Genomic DNA, 19143 nt, shown 5'->3' with positions numbered 1-19143 from the left:
GTAGAGAAAGAGGAACTTCTTACATTGCTGGTGGGAATGCAAACTGGTACAGCCATTGTGGAAAACAGTAGGGAGGTTCCTCAGAAAGTTAAAAACAGACCTACCCTATAACACACTAATTGCACTACTAGGTATTTACCCAAAAGATACAAAAATATTCATTTGAAGGGGCACATGCTGAGAACAGAGGGTTGCTGGAGGGGAGGTGGGGGGGAGGAGATGGGATAAATAGGTGATGGGTATTAAGGAGGGCATTTGCTGTGATGAACACTGTGTGTTATGTGTAAGTGATGAATCACTAAATTCTACTCCCAAAACCAATATTACAGTATATGTTAACAAGAATCTAATAAAAATTAAAAAAAAAAAGAAATTGAAAAAAAAAAAAGAAACCAAAAAAGGACAACAAAAGTTCCTTGTAAGCTTATACCTATAGGTGACTTTTCTTTACATTAATATTACACATGCTGCTTTGTTTTTTTTTTTTTATTTTTTTTAACATTTACTTATTATTGAGAGACAGAGAGACACAGAGCATGAGCAAGGAAGGGGTAGAGAGAGGGGGAGACACAGAATCCGAAGCAGGCTCCAGGCTCTGAGTTGTCAGCACAGAGCCTGATGCGGGGCTCGAGCTCACAAATTGCGAGATCATGACCTGAGCTGAAGTAGGACGCTTAACCGACTGAGCTACCCAGGCACCCCTACCCATGCTGCTTTGTAATTTACTTTATCCACTTGAAAGTATATCATGATTTGCTTCACATGTCAAATGTCCTTTTACATTAAAAAAAGGGAGGGGGAGATTTCCACTCAGGAGGGAAACAGGTTCAGTTATTTTTTATTTTTCTGTCATTTTTAAGAGAGTTTTGGAGACCAGCAGATTGAGAATTGGGTGAGTGATTGGTACAAAGATAGATGGGAACTAGTCAACAGGAAGTCAACCTGGAGTGCCATTGGATACTCGGTTCCCATCATTCCATGCATGCACACCCCTCATTGCTTCTTCTGGATGAATCTAGTAAAATACCTGTCCTCCTTACAGAAGCATTAACTAAGGTACTTTCATTTACCTGGCTGGCATCAATGTGGAATGATGTATGACATGTCACTGAGATACAAAGATTGGAGATCTGTCTTCTGGAAAGGCAGAGAGACTGAGTAAGGCAATGGGCTTGTGGTCAAGAAAGATCATTCCTGGATGGAACCTCAGGTGTGCTTCTTCCTGACTAGGCAAGGGCTGTTGGAAGAAGCTGTCACAGGCTGGCACTTTACAGTGTTGTATCTCTGGGGATCAATATCCAAAGCTCCTCATTAGACAATACTTTTAATGTCATTCTGATCCCTGGGCTGTGAAAATCCTTAAAGACCAAGACCATAGAATAGAGGAATGTATGATGGCTAATCCTTGACCCTATTAGGCCAGGTGTATGCCCTCTATTTTCTCTACCTGCTCATGCTCACCCTCATTTGAAATACCTTGTGCACATATACACAGAATCCTTTTCTAATGAATTCTAGGTTTCTTTTTTTACAGTTACAAAGAGAGGCATCACTATGTGATTAATGATGTATTGAAACCTGATTCCAATTTTAAGTGTGCAAATATTGTTTATGTACTGGGTATAAATACCATATTTGTGATTATAGTTAAGATATTGTAAAATTCAAACTCCTAGGCATATTTCACCTCTAGAGTTACTGAATGTTTCCTGTACCTTTTTTCCTTTTCTCCGTATTTTACATGGCAGATTCTCATCTATCCTTTGTGATCCTTGTAGCTGCGATCAATGTAGATAGGCTTCATCCTCTCCTTTTAAACTTTCATAATCACTGGTTCCAATTCCACAAATGGGTTCAATGTATATTATTCTTCACACTGGGAGATTTTGGATTGAATTATGGTTCTTCATTTTTTTTAAGTTTTTTTATTTTTGAGAGACAGAGAGAGACAGAGCATGAGCACGGGAGGGGCAGAGAGAGAGAGGGAGACACAGAATCCGAAGCAGGCTCCAGGCTCTGAGCTGTCAGCACAGACCCCAATGTGGGGGTCGAACCCACAAACTGTGAGATCATGACCTGAGCCAAAGTTGGATGCTTAACGGACTGAGCCACCCAGAGGCCTCTGGTTCTTCATTTTTAATTGTGTTGTGGTAAAGTACAACATAACTGAAAGGCGGTAATGGACAATTTGTCCATTACCCAGAGATTTCATCTGTGATTTAATAGGTATAGATGATATTCCATGTTAATACTCAAAAATATTTTTCTTTAAGGACTTCAGTATTTTCATGTATTCACCAATTTATTTCGCATTTTAACACCCTCTAAAGGAATTTTCTTTATATTTTGAAATATAATTTTCGAAAATAAAGTTATGACAAGATGGCCTTGTAATATCACTCTTCCCCATATTAACACTAATGAACTTGAAACACATGAATAATAGGGAAATACGAAGACTTTGCTGAGGTCAAAAAATGATAAAGTTTCCCACGTACCAAAAATAAACAAATAAACAAAAAAACCATAATTGGTAGGTGGGCTGGAGCCAAGCAGTTCTGCTGATTTATGTAAACAGGTGAGTGGATACTAACTCTTCTGGGTAATGAGGATTAAAGAATGAAACTGGGTCCCAATCTTACACCACTCACAAAAGTCAATTCAGAATGGATCGAAAACTTACACGGAAGATCTGAAACTGTAAAGCTCTTAGGAGAAAATGTGGAGGATAACCTCCCTGACGTTGGTCTTGATGATGATTTTTTGGACTTGACACCAAAAGCAAAGGCAACAAAGCAAAAACAAACATGTCAGACTATATCAGACTTAAAAGACTCTACACAGGAAAGGAAACAATCAACAAAATGAAAAGGCAACTTGTGGAATCCAAGAAAATCTGCAAAGCTCGTATCCAATAAGGGGTTGATATCCCCACTATATAAGGAACTCATACAACTGAATGGCAAAAATACAGATAATCTGATTTAAAATAGGCAAAGGACCCAAATAGACAGCTTTTTAATTCATTAATTAATGAATTTTAATGTTTATTTACTTTTGAAAGAGAGAGAGAGAGAGCACAAATGGGGGAGGGACAGAGAGAGAGACAGGGAGACACAGAATCCAAAGCAGGCTCCAGGCTCTGAGCTGTCAGCACAGAGCCTGACACGGGGCTCGAACTCACAAACCATGAGATCGTGACCTGAGCTGAAGTCAGATGCTTAACCGACTCAGCCACCCAGGCGCCCCTATTTTTTATTTAAATTCCAGTTCGTTAGCATACAGTGTAATATTAGTTTCAGGTGTATAATTTAGTGATTCAACACTTACAGCTTTTTTTAAAAAAAGACATAGAAATTGCCAAAATGTACATAAAAAGTTTCCCAACATCACTAAACATAGGGAAATGCAAATACAAACCTCAATGAGATATCACTTTATACCTGTTAAGATGGCTATGACTAAAAAAGACTAGACAACAAATACCAGCAAGTACATGGAGAAAAGGCAACCATTTTACACTATTTATTGGAATATAAACTGGTACAGCTGCTATGGAAAACAGTATAGCAGGTCTTCAAAAAAATTAAAAATAGTTATAAAGAAGACTCAAATAAATAGAAAGAACACTCTATTTTTGGATAGATATATACAATAGCATAGAAATGTCAATGTGTAGGGCACCAGGATGGCTCTGTGGGTTAAGTGGCTGGCTCTTGGTTTTGGCTCAGGTCATGATCTCATGGTTCATGAGTTTGAGCCCTGCTTTGGACTCTGCACTCATAATGCAGAGCCTGCTTGGGATTTTCTCTCTCTCCCTCTCTCTCTACCCCTCCCTTGTTCACTCTGTCTCTCTCAAAATAAATAAACGTAAAAGAAATGTCAATTTGCCTTAAATACCTTTATAGATTAAATGGAAATTCTGAGATGTTACTGTATTTGAGGGACAGATTTTAAAATTTATATGAAAGAGCAGTGGAGAAAGAATACTTGACTTGATGAGAGAGAAGAACAAAGTAGAGTAATTGCTTTCACGTCTATCAAGATTAATTATGGAGATACAGTAACTAAAATGGTGTGGTTCTGGCACAGACTGAAAAGCAGAACCAATGAAACCTGCACACATGTGAAGATTTATTGAGGACAGAAGCATTGGACAATTTACTTATGACAATGTGTTTTTGCAGGGGAAGGATGGTGTCATTCAACAAAAGCCTTTAGCTTATAGGACTCAGAATATTTAAACAAATTGGTTAGCAGGAAGCTGGCACCATTGGAGTTCTTGTTATAGAAGATTATCAGGAGAATTGGTAAAGGAAAGGAGACCTTAATTTGCCAAATTCCTTCTCTTTCCTAAATTCACATAGGCTGATTATCTCACGCTGAGAGACTAAGAAATCTATGCTTTTCTCTCTACCTCCTTTTAAAATTATATGTTTAAGGTGCACATAATGATTTGATATACAATGGGATGTAATGGAATTATTACCATCTGCTTTGATGGTTCCAAAAAAAAAAAAAATCAAGCTCAGAGTGTCCACATAAATTTTCAAAGATACCAAAGTTAAAGAAAACTAAAGTTGTTTTTCAAACTAACTTGAGCTACTCTTATGGTATTTAACCACTGAAACTTAAGAACTTAATGAAGGAAGGGTCAGACAATCTGACTCTCCCAACATTCCTGCACTTTGGCTTACCCTAGAAGCCCAAGACCAAGACAGGTAACACAATAATAAAAAAGGAGATGTTTCTCAGATCAGTTTCCTCAAGGCTCCCTTCATGTCCTTGTTCCTCAGGCTATAGATAAAAGGGTTCAACATTTGAGGGACCACGGTATACATCACGGAGGCTACTGCAGTATCCTTGGAAGAATGAGTAACTGCGGAACTAATGTACACCCCAAAAGCTGTCCCATAGAACAAGGAAACCACGGAGAGATGAGACCCACAGGTGGAAAAGGCTTTATGTTTCCCCCCAGCTGATGGCATTCTCAGAATGGAAGAGACAATTTGAGTATAAGAGAAAATAATCCCAAGGAAAGGAATACCACCCAAAACGCTAGTCACTAAATACACCACGATGTTATTGATGAGGGTATCAGAACAGGCGAGCTTGATGACCTGAGCAAGTTCACAGAAGAAATGAGCAATTCCCAGGTCTGCGCAGAAGGAGAGTCGCAGCACCATCAGACTGTGGAGTAGGGCATCTGCAATGCTGATGCTCAGGGAGAGTAGAATCAGCAGGGCACAGAGGTGGGGGTTCATGATGACTGTGTACCTCAGTGGATGGCAGATGGCCACATACCGGTCATAAGCCATTGCTGCAAGGAGAAAGTTTTCCAAGCCTGCAAAAAACAGGACGAAGCAGATCTGGCTGAGGCAGCCTGTGTAACTGATAGATTTGCTCTGTCTTTGGATGTTCACAAGCATCTTGGGGATGGTGGTGGTGCTGAAACAGATGTCAGTGAAGGCCAGGTGGGAGAGGAAGAAGTACATGGGTGTATGGAGATGGGAGTCAGAGCTGATAGTCAGGATGATGAGTAGGTTCCCAAGCACAGTGGTCAGATACATGGTCAGGAATAGCCCAAAGAGAAGAGGCTGCCATTCTGGATTTTCTGAGAGACCCAAGAGGAGGAATTCTGTTACACCTGTTTGGTTTTCTGGTTCCATGTTCTTGATAAGTCTGATGGGAAAAATACAGGTGAGACAACACATAACAGAGAGGACACATAACAAGGATGCCTTATTTTAAAGTTTGTTTATTTAGAGAGAACGAGTGGGGAAGGAGCAAAGAGACAGGAGGACAGAGGATATGAAGCAGGCTCTGTGCTGACAGCAGAGAGCCTGCTGTGGGGCTTGAACTCACAAAATGTGACATCATGACCTCAGCTGAAGTCGGATGCTCAACTGACTGAACCACCCAGGCACCCCAGTGATGCCTTATTTTAGAAAATCCTGACATGAATCGAATTGAACTCAGGCTTCCAGACTTTGGAGCTGAACTCATAACACCATATGATGCAATCTCTGACTAGTGCAGATTTAGGTGTCCTAAAGCATTGATCAGACTTCATCGCTTGCCTTTTGGAAGTTTCCACTGGCATAAGACTGCAAGTGCTTTCCTGGTGCTTTAAGCTGTTGTGGTTATTATTTTAATAGGATTCACTTTTCTCCTAACATTAGAGTATTTAAACACTCACAGGGTGCCTGGGTGGCTCATTCAGTTAAGTGTCTGACTCTTTTTTTTTTTTTAAGTTTATTTATTTTGAGAGAGCAAGAGAGAGCGAGAGCAGTGGAGGGACAGAGAGAGAGAGGAGAGAAAGAGAATCCCAAGCAGGCTCCTTGCTGTCAGTGCAGAGCCCAACACGGGGCTCAGATTCACAAACTGTGAGATCGTGACCTGAGCTGAAATCAAGACTCAGACATCTAACCAACTGAGCTGCCCAGGCGCTCCAAATATCCAACTCTTGATCTCAGCTCAGGTCATGATCTCATGGTTTTCAGGATCGAGCTCCAAGTCGGGCTCTGCTCTGACAATGCAGAGCCTGCTTGGGATTCTCTTTCCCTCTCTCTCAGAGCCTCCCCTGCATTGCCTGTGTGCTTTCTGTCTCTCTAAATAAATAAATAAATAAATAAATAAATAAATAAACAAACGTTAAAAATGTAAAAAAAAAAAAACAAAACCCATTCTTATAAGGTGATACATAACACATCTCTGTTTTTTTTCCCCCAAACTGAGGAATTGGATGAAGGAGGAAATGCACGGGGGCCTTGAAAGAGAGAGAGAAAAAAAGCAAAAACAACAATTTGTTAGTATGTTAAAAGCAGAATCCTGGGATGAGAAAGGTAAAATCTACGGGCACTAATGTTCAGGATGTTTGACAGGAGCATTGCTGCAGTAGTGAGAAGAGGAAGCAGATTGTCAAGTTAACCCTAAGAGGGGAAACGGAAATCAAGAAAGGTATATCTGGATACCTCAAACCCCTTGTTGGTGGGACTTAAAAAGTTTAATCAATATAAATGGGAGCTTAGTTTTAGGAATGACTTACCTCTCCCCACCAGGGACAGGGACACACACACACACACACACACACACACACACACACAGCAACAGCATATGAAATAAATACATGTACACTCCTTAATTGCCAGTCACATTTTTACATGCAAAATAATGGGAAAAGACTATAAACAAATTCAAATTTTAGAATAACAAGTTGATCATTATCTTCATTAATAAGCAATTACTTCTAAATCAACTTTGACTGTTTTCCTTTCCAAGGTACCTTCTTGAGATCAGTGCCTTCTTTCGTTTTCCTCTTTTTATGGTAGTTTATGGACCACCCAGGCACCCCTCATTTCCCTCTTTTTTTTTTTTTGCTTAAATATGAAATTTATTGTCAAATTGGTTTCCATACAACACCCAGTGCTCATCCCAACAGGTGCCCTCCTCAATACCTATCACCCGCCCTCCTCTCCCTCCCACCCCCCATCAACCCTCAGTCTGTTCTCAGTTTTAAGAGTCTCTTATGTTTTGTCTCCCTCCCTCTCTAACCTCTTTTTTTTTTCTTCCCCTCCCCCATGGTCTTCTGTTAAGTTTCTCAGTATCCACATAAGAATGAAAACATTCCCTCTTTTTACGGTAGTTTATAGAAATAATCAATCCCTTCCTACTCAGCAGTTTAATTGATTTCCTGTTGCTTTTTGACAAATGACAACTCTGTCTCTATTGTAAAACAGATAATTTTAAGGAAAGAAATGTTGAAAATCAATGATAGAAATTTAGATCATCCTCTTTCTATGTCTTTTAGGCCCCATCAAGGTCTGGGTCAGGCAGCATTGGCCAGTCGTTTCCAAAGGAATCCTTAGTTTATGTATCAGGAAGAACTCAATGACACTCCTATTTCCTGTATTACAGTGAGCTCCTGAGAATAATGTTATTGGATTACCTCAAACAGACAAGACATAATTGGCTATGTCCTGGGTGCATCAATGGACCTGCTAGATACTCTTATGAACCAAAGTTTTAGAAAAAGTCTAAAAAGTTTTCTTCTGTGAACAGTCCATTAACATACTAATGTTTAGAACTGAATGGCCCTAGGCAATCTCTGTTTCACCAATGAGAAAATATGAGCCCTTAGCATGGAGTCATAAAAACAAGCAACCGAGAGCATCCATCAGTATTTCAATTCGGACACATCTAAGTTTAATTCTGTCTCCAGTACTTGCTTTGTAAAGAAGGGCATTTTGTTTTTTCAACTGTGTGAGAAGACTTGGTCTCATTTGGATAATGTGAGACACTGTAAAACCTTATGGGAATGTTGCAAGAATTAGTAATGAGTAGACCAAATCACCAAGCACAGTGTTTGATATATGAGACACTTTTAATACTTCCTATTGTGATTTGGTTCTGTCACAGACACAAGTGTACCACCTGGCGTGATTCATTACAAAAGGGAAGTGATAGGTGGGACAAAGTGTAGGAAGAGAGGAGAAACAAAGGATATCTTTAGCATGGCAACCATAAAATTCAGGGAAAAATGGATGTGTTGAATCTCTTTGCGGAATAATTGCTTACATAGGGAAACAGAGGTGAACAATCTGAATGGACATCAATGCTTAATGCTCATTTCTCATAGACATGATAAAATGTATAGCAAATAAAATGAATACATTAGACCCAGATGTATCAACACAAATAATAAAAACTCCAAAGAGAGTAATTCTCCTAACAAGACCTATATCATGATACAATTTAAGTGTTTTAAATAACACTGATCTTAAAACTTTAATTTCTTATTATAAAACATTTCAAGTATACAAAAAGTATAGAGAAAACAAAGTCCTGGGTATCTACCACTAAGGACCACTAAATTAAAATGTATTGCCATATTTTAGTAAATATTTTAAAGAATTAAATTAATACATATTTATTTTCCCATGTCCTCAATAACTTTTTCTTGCCCAAGGGAATCACCATATTGAATTTAGAATTCATTATTCCCTTGTGGTTTTAATATTTGAATAAAAATACATAAGCTTTTGTTTTGCATTTTAAACCTGACATATTGCGTTTGATTTTTGTTTATTTTTTAGGAAGTTTTTAAAACTTTATTTTAGAGTGAGAGAGCAACATGTGCACGAGTGGGACTTGAGATTACCTGGGTGTCAACAGTAAGGAATAACATTCAGTTCTTCCTTGGGTGTGAAGAAGAAACACGAAAGCCCTGTTCTCATTGAGCACAGAAAGATAGTGAAGCACTGGACTCCCGTGCAGAAATAATGGACCCTGAGACTAGCCCCAGGTGGGTGTGGCTGTTGAGTGGGGTGGTCACAGGCAGACTATTTGCAGTCTCTTTGTCCTTTGGGGGTTCAATATCCAAAGCTCCTCATTAGCCGAACTCTTTTACTCTCATGTGATCACAGGGCAGCACAAATCCTGGAGGCTTGTGGCTCAGAGATGAACTCTGTTTCGTCTGATGCTCTCACTCTGAGTGGTCAAACATATGCTTATCTTCTTCCTCCACAGTTCTTGGCTCACATCCATTTCAAGTCACCTACACACCCAAACACATCTTCCTTCTGTTATTAGATTCTAGTCTTTTTTAGAGGTCTGTTTATTTGTTTTTTTCATGTTTATTTATTTACTTTGAAAGGTGGGGGAGGGGCAGAAAGAGAGGGAGAGAGAATCCCAAGCAGGCTCTATGCTGGGGACAGCCTGATACAGGGCTCCGTCTCACAAACCGTGAGATCATGACCTGAACTGAAACAAAGATCAGATGCTTAACTGACTGAGCCACCCAGGAACCCCTAAAGGTATATTTAAATTCAACCCTGTTTTAATAACAATCTCAAGAAGACCTACACATACTACATTTGAGCTAAAAACATATAATTTCCTTCCATGGATTGATAAATATTACCTAGATTAATACATGTGGTAATGTAGGAAATATGCCTTAAAAATGCAAACACTAAGGGCTAATGTTATGTATGGCTCATTGAATGCTGATTTCACCTGTGCATATTATATTTAGCAGTTGCTGATATAGTCTATGTACTCAAGTGTAACAGACATTTGTTCTCTTTATAAAATTTCATTACCAACTTTTCCCAATTCAATATTAATGGCTTAAATACACTTTTTTTTTTCACATCAAGGACCATGGGTTAAAATTATGGTTCTTGGCTATCCATATTGTTGCACTAAATTACAAATTATCAGAGTAGCAGTCAATCTGTGATGCCATATGGCTCTGAGGATGTAATCGTAAGATTTGAGGACTGTTTACTTGTTGGGGACAAGAAATTTTATTTTAGCTGTTAGGATACAATTTTTTTTTAAAGTAGACTTCATGCCCAACACAAAGCCCAAAGTGAGGCTGGAACTCACAACCTAGATCAAGACCTGAGCTGAGATCAAGAGTCGGACATTAACCGACTCAGCCACTCAGGCACCCCATGTTATGAGACAATTATTAAGACATTGACAGAGACAAGTGATCAGAAGCAAGAGCCCAGATATGAACGGGCAACTTTTTTTATTGAAGAAGTGGGATTACAGTGAATGAATGAACTAATTAAAAGGTACAGGGACATAAAATGAATTTAGCTACCGATATCACATCATAGTCAAGGTCAAACTCCAGGTAGGTTCATGCCTCAAATGTACAAGCCAAAGCTATAAATCCTTTATTTTGAGGTAAGTATGGGTTATAGAAACAAGACTATTGAGAACAAACCACTCAAGAAAACATTGACAAATTCAACAGTAGTAAAACTAAGCATTTATGTTCATCCAAAACACATTGCAACTTATTTACAAAATAAAGTACAAAGTTTTTGAAACAAATTTTCAATGTATGTAACTAAAAACAATTTACCATCTCAATTAAATAAAAACTCCTATGAACTAATAAGAAAAAATAGGTAGCTCAATAGAAATACTATAAATAGATATTTCACAGAAGAGGAAAAATAAATGGCCCATAATAAGTGACAAGATACTCTCTCTCAGAACAAGAGAAATCTAAATTATTGAGATAATGTTTTACAACCACTAGATTGTTAGAGTCGTGTTGGGAAGTGATGTGGATCTCAAGAAACATCATATGAGAATTAAAATTGACTCAACCACTTTGAAAAACTTGTGTGGACCACCCAAAGGAGAATAGGCCCTTATATCCGATAACTTGGTTCCTAGTATAAAACTTTCCCTCATTTTTGCCAGGAGATACGTATGAGATTATTCAAACTGTGGTATTCATAATAGTGGAAAACAAGCTACCAAATGTTCCATTCATGTAGGAATGGACTACTATTTTGTGATATCATCCTTCACAATGTCAAATTATATGATATAGAAAGTGAATAAATTAGTGCTATACCCCACAAAAGGTTTGAAACCCAATGGCAAAGTGATGCAAAAAATAAGACACAGAATTCAAACTTAAAGACTAAACTTTTAATAAGTTCAAAAAGAGGCAAATTTGTAGAATATAGTTAACAAATGGTATAGGGATATATACAGGGTGATAGAAAGACGCAGTTGAATCCTATGAATATGTCTGTGTGTAGAGGAAACATGACAAAATACAGGCAATTTCATAGAATTCAATGGACTAAAACATTAAAGAAATGGTGCATATAGAATTCAGAATAGTGGTTACCTCTGGGATGGGAAAGGTGATGTGACTTGGAAACTCTTTGAGTATATTCTTTTTCTTTTTAAAAACATTTTTTTAACGTTTATTTATTTTTGAGACAGAGAGAGACAGAGCATGAATGGGGGAGGGTCAGAGAGAGAGGGAAACACAGAATCTGAGGCAGGCTCCAGGCTCTGAGCTGTCAGCACAGAGCCCAACGCGGGGCTCAAACTCACAGACCGCGAGATCATGACCTGAGCCAAAGTCAGATGCTTAACCAACTGAGCCACCCAGGCGCCCCTCTTCAAGTATATTCTATGCTTTAACCTGGTAATGGGTATTATGTTTTCATCATATTACCATTTAAGAACTATAGATGTACTTTATATGCCACTTCATCTACGATGTTTTAACGAGTAAAATTGAAGTAAGGTCTTTCATATTCTGAAATACAAATATATTCTTCCACGTTCTTTTAATATTTATGTCATGTTTCTCAGACTTTGGAGTGTATCAGAAATTTACAAAGTACTTATTTACAAACTCATCCTTTCGATGTCTCTCCAGTGACACAAAGTCAGTAGTTCTCAGAGGCAGATCAGAAATCTGCAGTGTGGACAAGTGCCTCAGGCCATCCATCTGTGCAGGTGTTCTGTGGGTGTCAATGGAGAGAGTTCTGCATTAGAAGACTCACCAGGGCAGCAAGCAGGGAGCTGTCCCCCAGCTGGGTGCTGACACAATACCTCCTCAAGGAATGGCACTCCTTTGGTTATCCTGGGAGACCTCTGTCCTTCTCCCCTAATACACACATCCATAAAGATACTTCTGTCTGATGGCTCCACATTTTTGTACTTGTGGAAAAAGTGATGGCCCCTAATGCTACCAACTTCTTTTCTCCTCTCTTATTTTACACTCAATGTCTTCTCTGCAGAAACACTGTTTTCTTCATAATAACACATGATAATGTTTTGCATAAAAGCCCTAATTTAGCAGCCAACTCTTTAAGACTTCAGTCATTCCATCAATTTTACTCAGTCATATATCTCTGTGTGGACCCCTCCTGAGATGAGTGAGAAATACTGCATGGAGAGGTAACTAAAGAAATAAATTAAAACACAGATAATTCTGTTATTTTTTTAAGGTACATTCTTAATACATCAAAGAGGGGCACCTGGGTGGCTCAGTGGGTTAAGCATCTGACTCTTGATTTCTGTTCCGGTTATGATCTCAAGGTTCATGAGATGGAGCGTCGTGTTGGGTTCTACACTGACAGTGCAGAGCCTGCTTGGGATTCTCTCTCTCCCTCTCTGCCCCTTCCCCTCCCTCTCTCTCAAAATAAGCAGGCTTTTTAAAAAAAATAAATAAATGAGAAGGAATCGAAGCAAATAGAGTGTCAGAAAAAAAGATGAACACCCATTATCCTACCTACTCAATAATTAATGATTACATTGCTCAGACCAGAAAAGCTGCAGTAAAGATAAACAAATATAAATGTAGAAATAGGTGGCAAAAAGATGTGAGTTCAAAAGGATTATTAAACTTATGTATATAGATAAGATATGAAAAACTATGATACCAGTTAGATGCTGTTGAGTTCCCCAGTATGTCAGACATCGTATTAGGTGCTTGTAATAGTTATGACAGTTGATTGTCCAACAATAATTAACCTCAGACAGTCAGTCTAAGGCTTTGATTTTAATCATTTCTCCCACACCAGTAATTAGATTAAGAAGGAGCATATGATTCTCTTCTCAGCGATGAGACTTAAGGGGATATCTTCTGAATGATGCCATGGAAAGACCAATTATCAAATAGCTCAGGGAAAGACAGTATTCTGTCCCTGGGCATCATGACTGAATATGACACCTGTGTCTGCTGCCACCATCTGTCCTTGAATGAAGCCACTTCATCTAAAGCTAAATATATTCCTACTCTCCCATCCATGTACATTCCCTATCTCTGAAGTCCCTGTATGAAAAATAGCTCCTGGAGAACCTGAGTGGCTCACTCGGTAAATACTCTGGTTCTTGATCTCGGTTCAGGTCACAATCTCATGATTTGTGAGATCAAGCCCCAAATGGGGCTCTGTGCTGACAGCATGGAGCCTGCTTGGGATTCTCTCTCCCTCTCTTTCTGCCCTTCCCTTCATGCTCATGTTCTCTCTCTCTCTCTCTCTCAAAATAAACAGTAAACTTAAAAAAAGAAGAAGAAGAAGAGGGGTGCCTGGGTGGCTCAGTCAGTTAAGCGTCCGACTTCGGCTCAGGTCATGATCACACAGTTTGTGAGTTTGAGACCCACATCGGGCTCTGCACTAATAGCTCAGAGACTGGAGCTGGCTTAGGATTCTGTGTCTCCTTCTCTCTCTGCCCCTCCCCCAATTATACTCTGTCTCTCACTCTCAAAAATAAATATTAAAAAAAATTTTAAAAGAAGAAAAAAGATAGCTAACTTTCTTGTTTGCGAATATTAAAGAAATTGTCTTTTTATTATAAGAACCAAAGATTTTCAGTTTCAAGTTCACATATCTGACAACTGCCTAAAACCACTGAGATAATCAGATTTCACTGATGCTACAGATGATAAAACTGAGTTTGGTGGATTCTTATGTTGCTCCAGAGAGATAGAGTTTGAGAGAGACAACTCTCAGTGATTACTGCGTGGGGGTAAGAAAGGCCAGCTTTCTTGCCTCACGGTGTATGCCTGTCTGGGGGAAGATTCTCACGGTCTTAACTGTGGGATAAGGTGGAAGTTAGTCTGTACCTGTAACCATGATGTTGCATATACCTTTTGCCTGCCCTATCCATCTTCTCCCACCTTATTCTGAACATGCTGTCTCCCAAAATCACTATAACAAGATCCCAGGATTCAGGTTCTCCCTCTATGGAACATGACCCAAAAAAACTGATTTTAGACATTTGAAATCACTTGTCAAACATCACAAAATCAGATATGAAGCCCAAGTTGATGCGGCCGTCATGTTATCTAGTCATTTTAGATGATCTTGGTGATAGATCTGAAACACCAGAATACCTTTTACTTTGTTTGACTCATTCTGAAAATCTGACCCAAATATGATGACAGAATCATTAAATAAAAGTTATCCTACCTGATGATTCTTCTCAAGGCTTCCTTCATATCCCTGTTACGCAGGCTATAAATAAAGGGGTTCATCAATTGAGGAACCACAGTGTACATCACTGAAGCTACTGAAGTCTTTCTGGAAGAGTCAGTAACTGCAGAACTAATGTACACCCCTAATCCTGTCCCATAGAACAAGGAAACAACTAAGAGATGAGACCCACAGGTGGAAAAGGCTTTATAATTTCTGCCAGCTGATGGCATTCTTAAAAGTGAAGATAGAATTTTAGTATAAGAGAAAATGATCCCAAAGAGAGAAATACCACTCAGTGTACTAGCCATAAAATTAGCCAAGAGGGTATTGATGAAGGAATCAGAACATGCAAGCTTGATGACCTGTGCAAGTTCACAGAAAAAGTGGGGGATTTCCAAGTCAATGCAGAAGGACAATTGCAATACCATCATACTGTGGAGGAGGGCATCCATGATGCTAACATACAAGGGGAGGAGAATTAACAATCCACAGAGGCAGGGGTTCATGATGACCGTGTACCTCAGTGGGTGACAAATGGCAACATAGCGGTCATAGGCCATTGCTGCAAGGAGAAAATTTTCAAAACCAAGAAAAACCAAGACAAAGCAGATCTGGGTGATGCACCCTGTGTAACTTATGTGCCGATTCTGTGCCTGGATGTTCACCAGCATCTTTGGGATCATGGTTGTGCTTAAACAGATGTCAGTAAAGGACAGGTTGGAGAGGAAGAAGTACATGGGGGTGTGGAGGTGGGAGTCAGAGATGACAGCCAGGATAACGACCAGATTTCCCAAGATGGTGACCAGGTACATGAGCAGGAATAGGCAGAAGAGTATGGGCTGCAGTTCTGGATCCTCGGTCAATCCCAGAAGAAGAAACTCTGATACATCCGTTTGGTTTCTGGGTTCCATGTTGTTGATATAAAATATTGGGTGACAAGAGAATAAAATGTATGGCCACTGGACCAACAGCAGCAGTACCTGGGAATTTGTTGGAAATTGCAATTTTTGGACTCCAGACTTATTGAGGAAAAGCTCCAGGGTGGGTGATCAGCAGTCTACTTTAACACGGTCTCCAATGATTCTGACATATGATAAAGTCTGAGAACTGCTGTTCTAGAAAAATGTTTATCTATATTGTGAACCTAAATGGATATTTGAATCTTTCCCTCTGTGTATTTCTCCCTGCATCCTTCTTCTTTCCCTCATCTTCTTCCCTCCATTCAGTTAATCAGCCAAAATTCTAATGAGCAATGAATGTCTAACACATTGTGTCAAGTCAAGAATGAAATAGAGAAGACATGGCATTATTCCTTTAGAATTATTCCACACCTTCAAACAATCAGAAATACAAGAATAAAATTACAAAATCAGTCTCATCTTTAGGGATCTTCTTCCGCTAATACAGTAGGTGACATATGATTACAAACAACAACAACAACAACAAAAAGCCCAAGCTAAATGGGAGAAAGGATGAAATGCATAGACATATAAAAATAATAGCAATTTGTCTTTGGAAGACAGACTCATAAGATGACACTGGCACCAGGCATCCTAAGAGGCTTGTCCCTGTGCAATAGTGATTGTCTTTTCTTGTGGGACACAGTGGCCATCAGAGGATCAATCACTTGGTATAATACTTAGATCCACACACTCTGAACTGAATCCAGGCTCCAGTACTTGCTTTGTGAATAGGGAAAAGGTTTTAACTGTATTAGAATCTCGGTATTCTTGTGTGTATATTAGGAACTATCAGAATACTTTATGGAGTTGTGATGATAAAAAATGAATAGGCTTGGGGCGCCTGGGTGGCTCAGTCGGTTAAGCCTCCGACTTCGGCTCAGGTCATGATCTCATGGTCTGTGAGTTCGAGCCCCGTGTCGGGCTCTGTGCTGACCGCTCAGAGCCCGGAGCCTGTTTCAGATTCTGTGTCTCCCTCTCTCTCTGCCCCTCCCCTGTTCATGCTCTTTCTCTTTCTGTCTCAAAAATAAATAAACGTTAAAATAAAAAAAAAAAAGAAAGAAAAAAATGAATAGGCTTAAATCAGTCTGCGCAGTGTTTAGCTAATGAGACCCTCATAGTGACATTTCCTATTGTGATTTTTTTTTCTGTCATAAACAACAGCATCTGGCATGTTTCACTCCTAGGATGGGTTGGGGCAAGTTGAGGAAAAAGAAAAGTAAGAAGACATCCTTAGTGTGATAATTGCAAATTTCAGGAATGGGTTTACGTGCTGAAACTCCCTTGGAGAATCTTGATCATATTACAGGGGAAAGGGGAGAATATCAATATATCAATGTTTATTTGGCATGGACATAAAGCAATTAAAATTAATTAAATATTACAAGAAATTGGATCTGTGAATCAATATAAGAAATGAAAACCAACAAGAGATAAAATTATTCATATAAAATACCATAAATATATACACACATATCATATACATATACACACATACAACATGAAAGCATGCTTGGGGGACACCATTACACTGGTGTTTCCTCTGTGAGGAGGAAATAAGGGGTACAAGAAAAGAATGCCTTCTGCATTTACATTATTTTGTTAATTAAAAAAATAGACATGAGATGATATAGTAGAATGCCAACATGTGTTAATTCTGGAAATGTGTTAATGGTAGCATATTAAATGTATTGTTATAATATCTATGCCATTCTTGTAATTTAAAATATGTGGTATTTTTATGAAAAGGAATGCGCAGATAAAGGAGATAGCCTGCTCTGCCTGAGTCTACACTTCTTTCTTCTAGGTCTTCACAGCCAGGCTACAAATATAACACCAAGGTTCTTCTGTATAATGTACGGGAGTTAAAATGAAGCTGATATCTCTCCCTTCCGGCACCAAAGGATACAAGTAAGTGTCAGAGAATTTCATAATAGTCATCATGTTTGTGAAGGGGAGGATTTAAGCTCATGAGCAAAATGGTTCCTGCCATTAAATAGACGGAATAGAAAACTAGCAGAATAAGAGCCTCATTAGCATTATTGAGGAGGTACGAAATAACATGTCAAGATGATGATATTCAAGCAGGAGTCCCATTGGGGATTTAGTACTGGTCATCTTAGGCATGGACTCTCCGGATGGCTATGCAGGGTTACAACTCTAGTAAACACCTTCCCTCATGTCCAAAGCATTGTCTAAGGGACTCTCTGTTACCTGGCTGACATCATTGCTGGATGACACTTGACATCTTCTCTGGATTTGAATGATGGAAACAGAAGGTCTGCTCTGATAAGGGCAGAGCGATCGAGTGAAGCCCCACATTTCTAGGCAAGTGGGATCATTTCTGGGAGGTGCCTCACGTGTTGTTTCCTGACTGGGCAGGGCTGTTGAGTGAGGTGGTCATAGACAGACTATTTGCAGTCTCTGCATCCCTGAGGGTTCAATATCCAAAGCTCCTCATTAGATAAACACTTTTATTGTTATTTGGATCCCAGGACAGTGTAGATCCTTAAAGACTAAAACTGTAGAAGAATAGAATTCAGGATAGTTGATCCCTGACCCCGTGAGGTCACACACACACACACACACACACACACACACACGCCATGTAGTTCTCTCCATCTGTTCATGCTCACCCCCATTTCACATACTTTGCATATGTGGACACACCATCCTTCTCTAATTGGATTCCTGTCTTTAAATTTTTTTATGTTTATTTTATATGAAAGAGAGAGCACAAGCGGGGTAGGGGCAGAGAGAAAGATGGAGACAGAATCTGAAGTAGGATCCAAGCTCTGAGCTGTCAGCACAGAGCATGATGCCGGGCTCAAACTCAGGAGCCATGAGATGGTGACCTGAGCTGAAGTCGGATGCTCAACCAACTGAGCCACCCAGGCGCCCTTGGATTCCTGTCTTTAGATATAAGCAAGGGCATCTCTATCTAATTAGTGATATCAGGAAACCAGATTCTAACTCTAAGTGTGAAAATATGTTTATATATGTGGGTATAAAAATATATATTTATAAATACAGATAAGCTACATAAAAATGCAAACAGTGATGATTTTTTCCAAGAGTCATTGAATGTTTCTTGAACATTAATTTTCATTCTGTATATTTCATATGGCAGATTTGAGTCTATAATCTGTAAACAATTCTGACTGTGATCAATATAGACAAGACTTTAGAATTTCATAAACAACATTTTCAATTTCATCATGATGGTTTCAGTGTATATTTTTTTCACATCAGTGGATCATGGGTTGAAATTATGACACTTTTTAAAAAATAGAGTTATGGGAAATTACAATGTCATGGAGAAGGCAATAGTATGCTGGTTCATCCATATTCTCCATGAAATGAGTGTGATTTCAGCCATAATTTAATAGGTAAAGATGCTGCTTCATGTTAATACTTAATTACAAACT

The 19143-nt window shown here is 39.0% G+C and overlaps 2 protein-coding genes across 2 annotated transcripts; both read right to left on the bottom strand.

Moving 5' to 3' along the window:
* Nucleotides 1-4751: 4751 nt before the first annotated feature.
* LOC132673868 (olfactory receptor 7G2-like) lies at nt 4752-5714 on the bottom strand. Its single transcript, XM_060626811.2, has one exon. It carries the CDS (start codon nt 5712-5714, stop codon nt 4752-4754), a length of 963 nt encoding a protein of 320 aa, XP_060482794.2.
* Nucleotides 5715-14746: 9032 nt separating this feature from the next.
* Nucleotides 14747-15695, bottom strand: LOC132673867 (olfactory receptor 7G2-like). Its single transcript, XM_060626796.1, has one exon. It carries the CDS (start codon nt 15665-15667, stop codon nt 14747-14749), a length of 921 nt encoding a protein of 306 aa, XP_060482779.1. The 5' UTR covers nt 15668-15695.
* Between the last annotated feature and the right edge of the window lie 3448 nt (nt 15696-19143).

Source organism: Panthera onca, chromosome A2, assembly GCF_046562875.1.
Source record: "Panthera onca isolate mPanOnc1 chromosome A2, mPanOnc1 haplotype 2, whole genome shotgun sequence".
NCBI classification, from domain to species: Eukaryota; Metazoa; Chordata; class Mammalia; order Carnivora; family Felidae; genus Panthera; species Panthera onca.
Note: the sequence above shows the minus strand (reverse complement) of the source record. Positions and strands in the feature narration are given on the sequence as shown.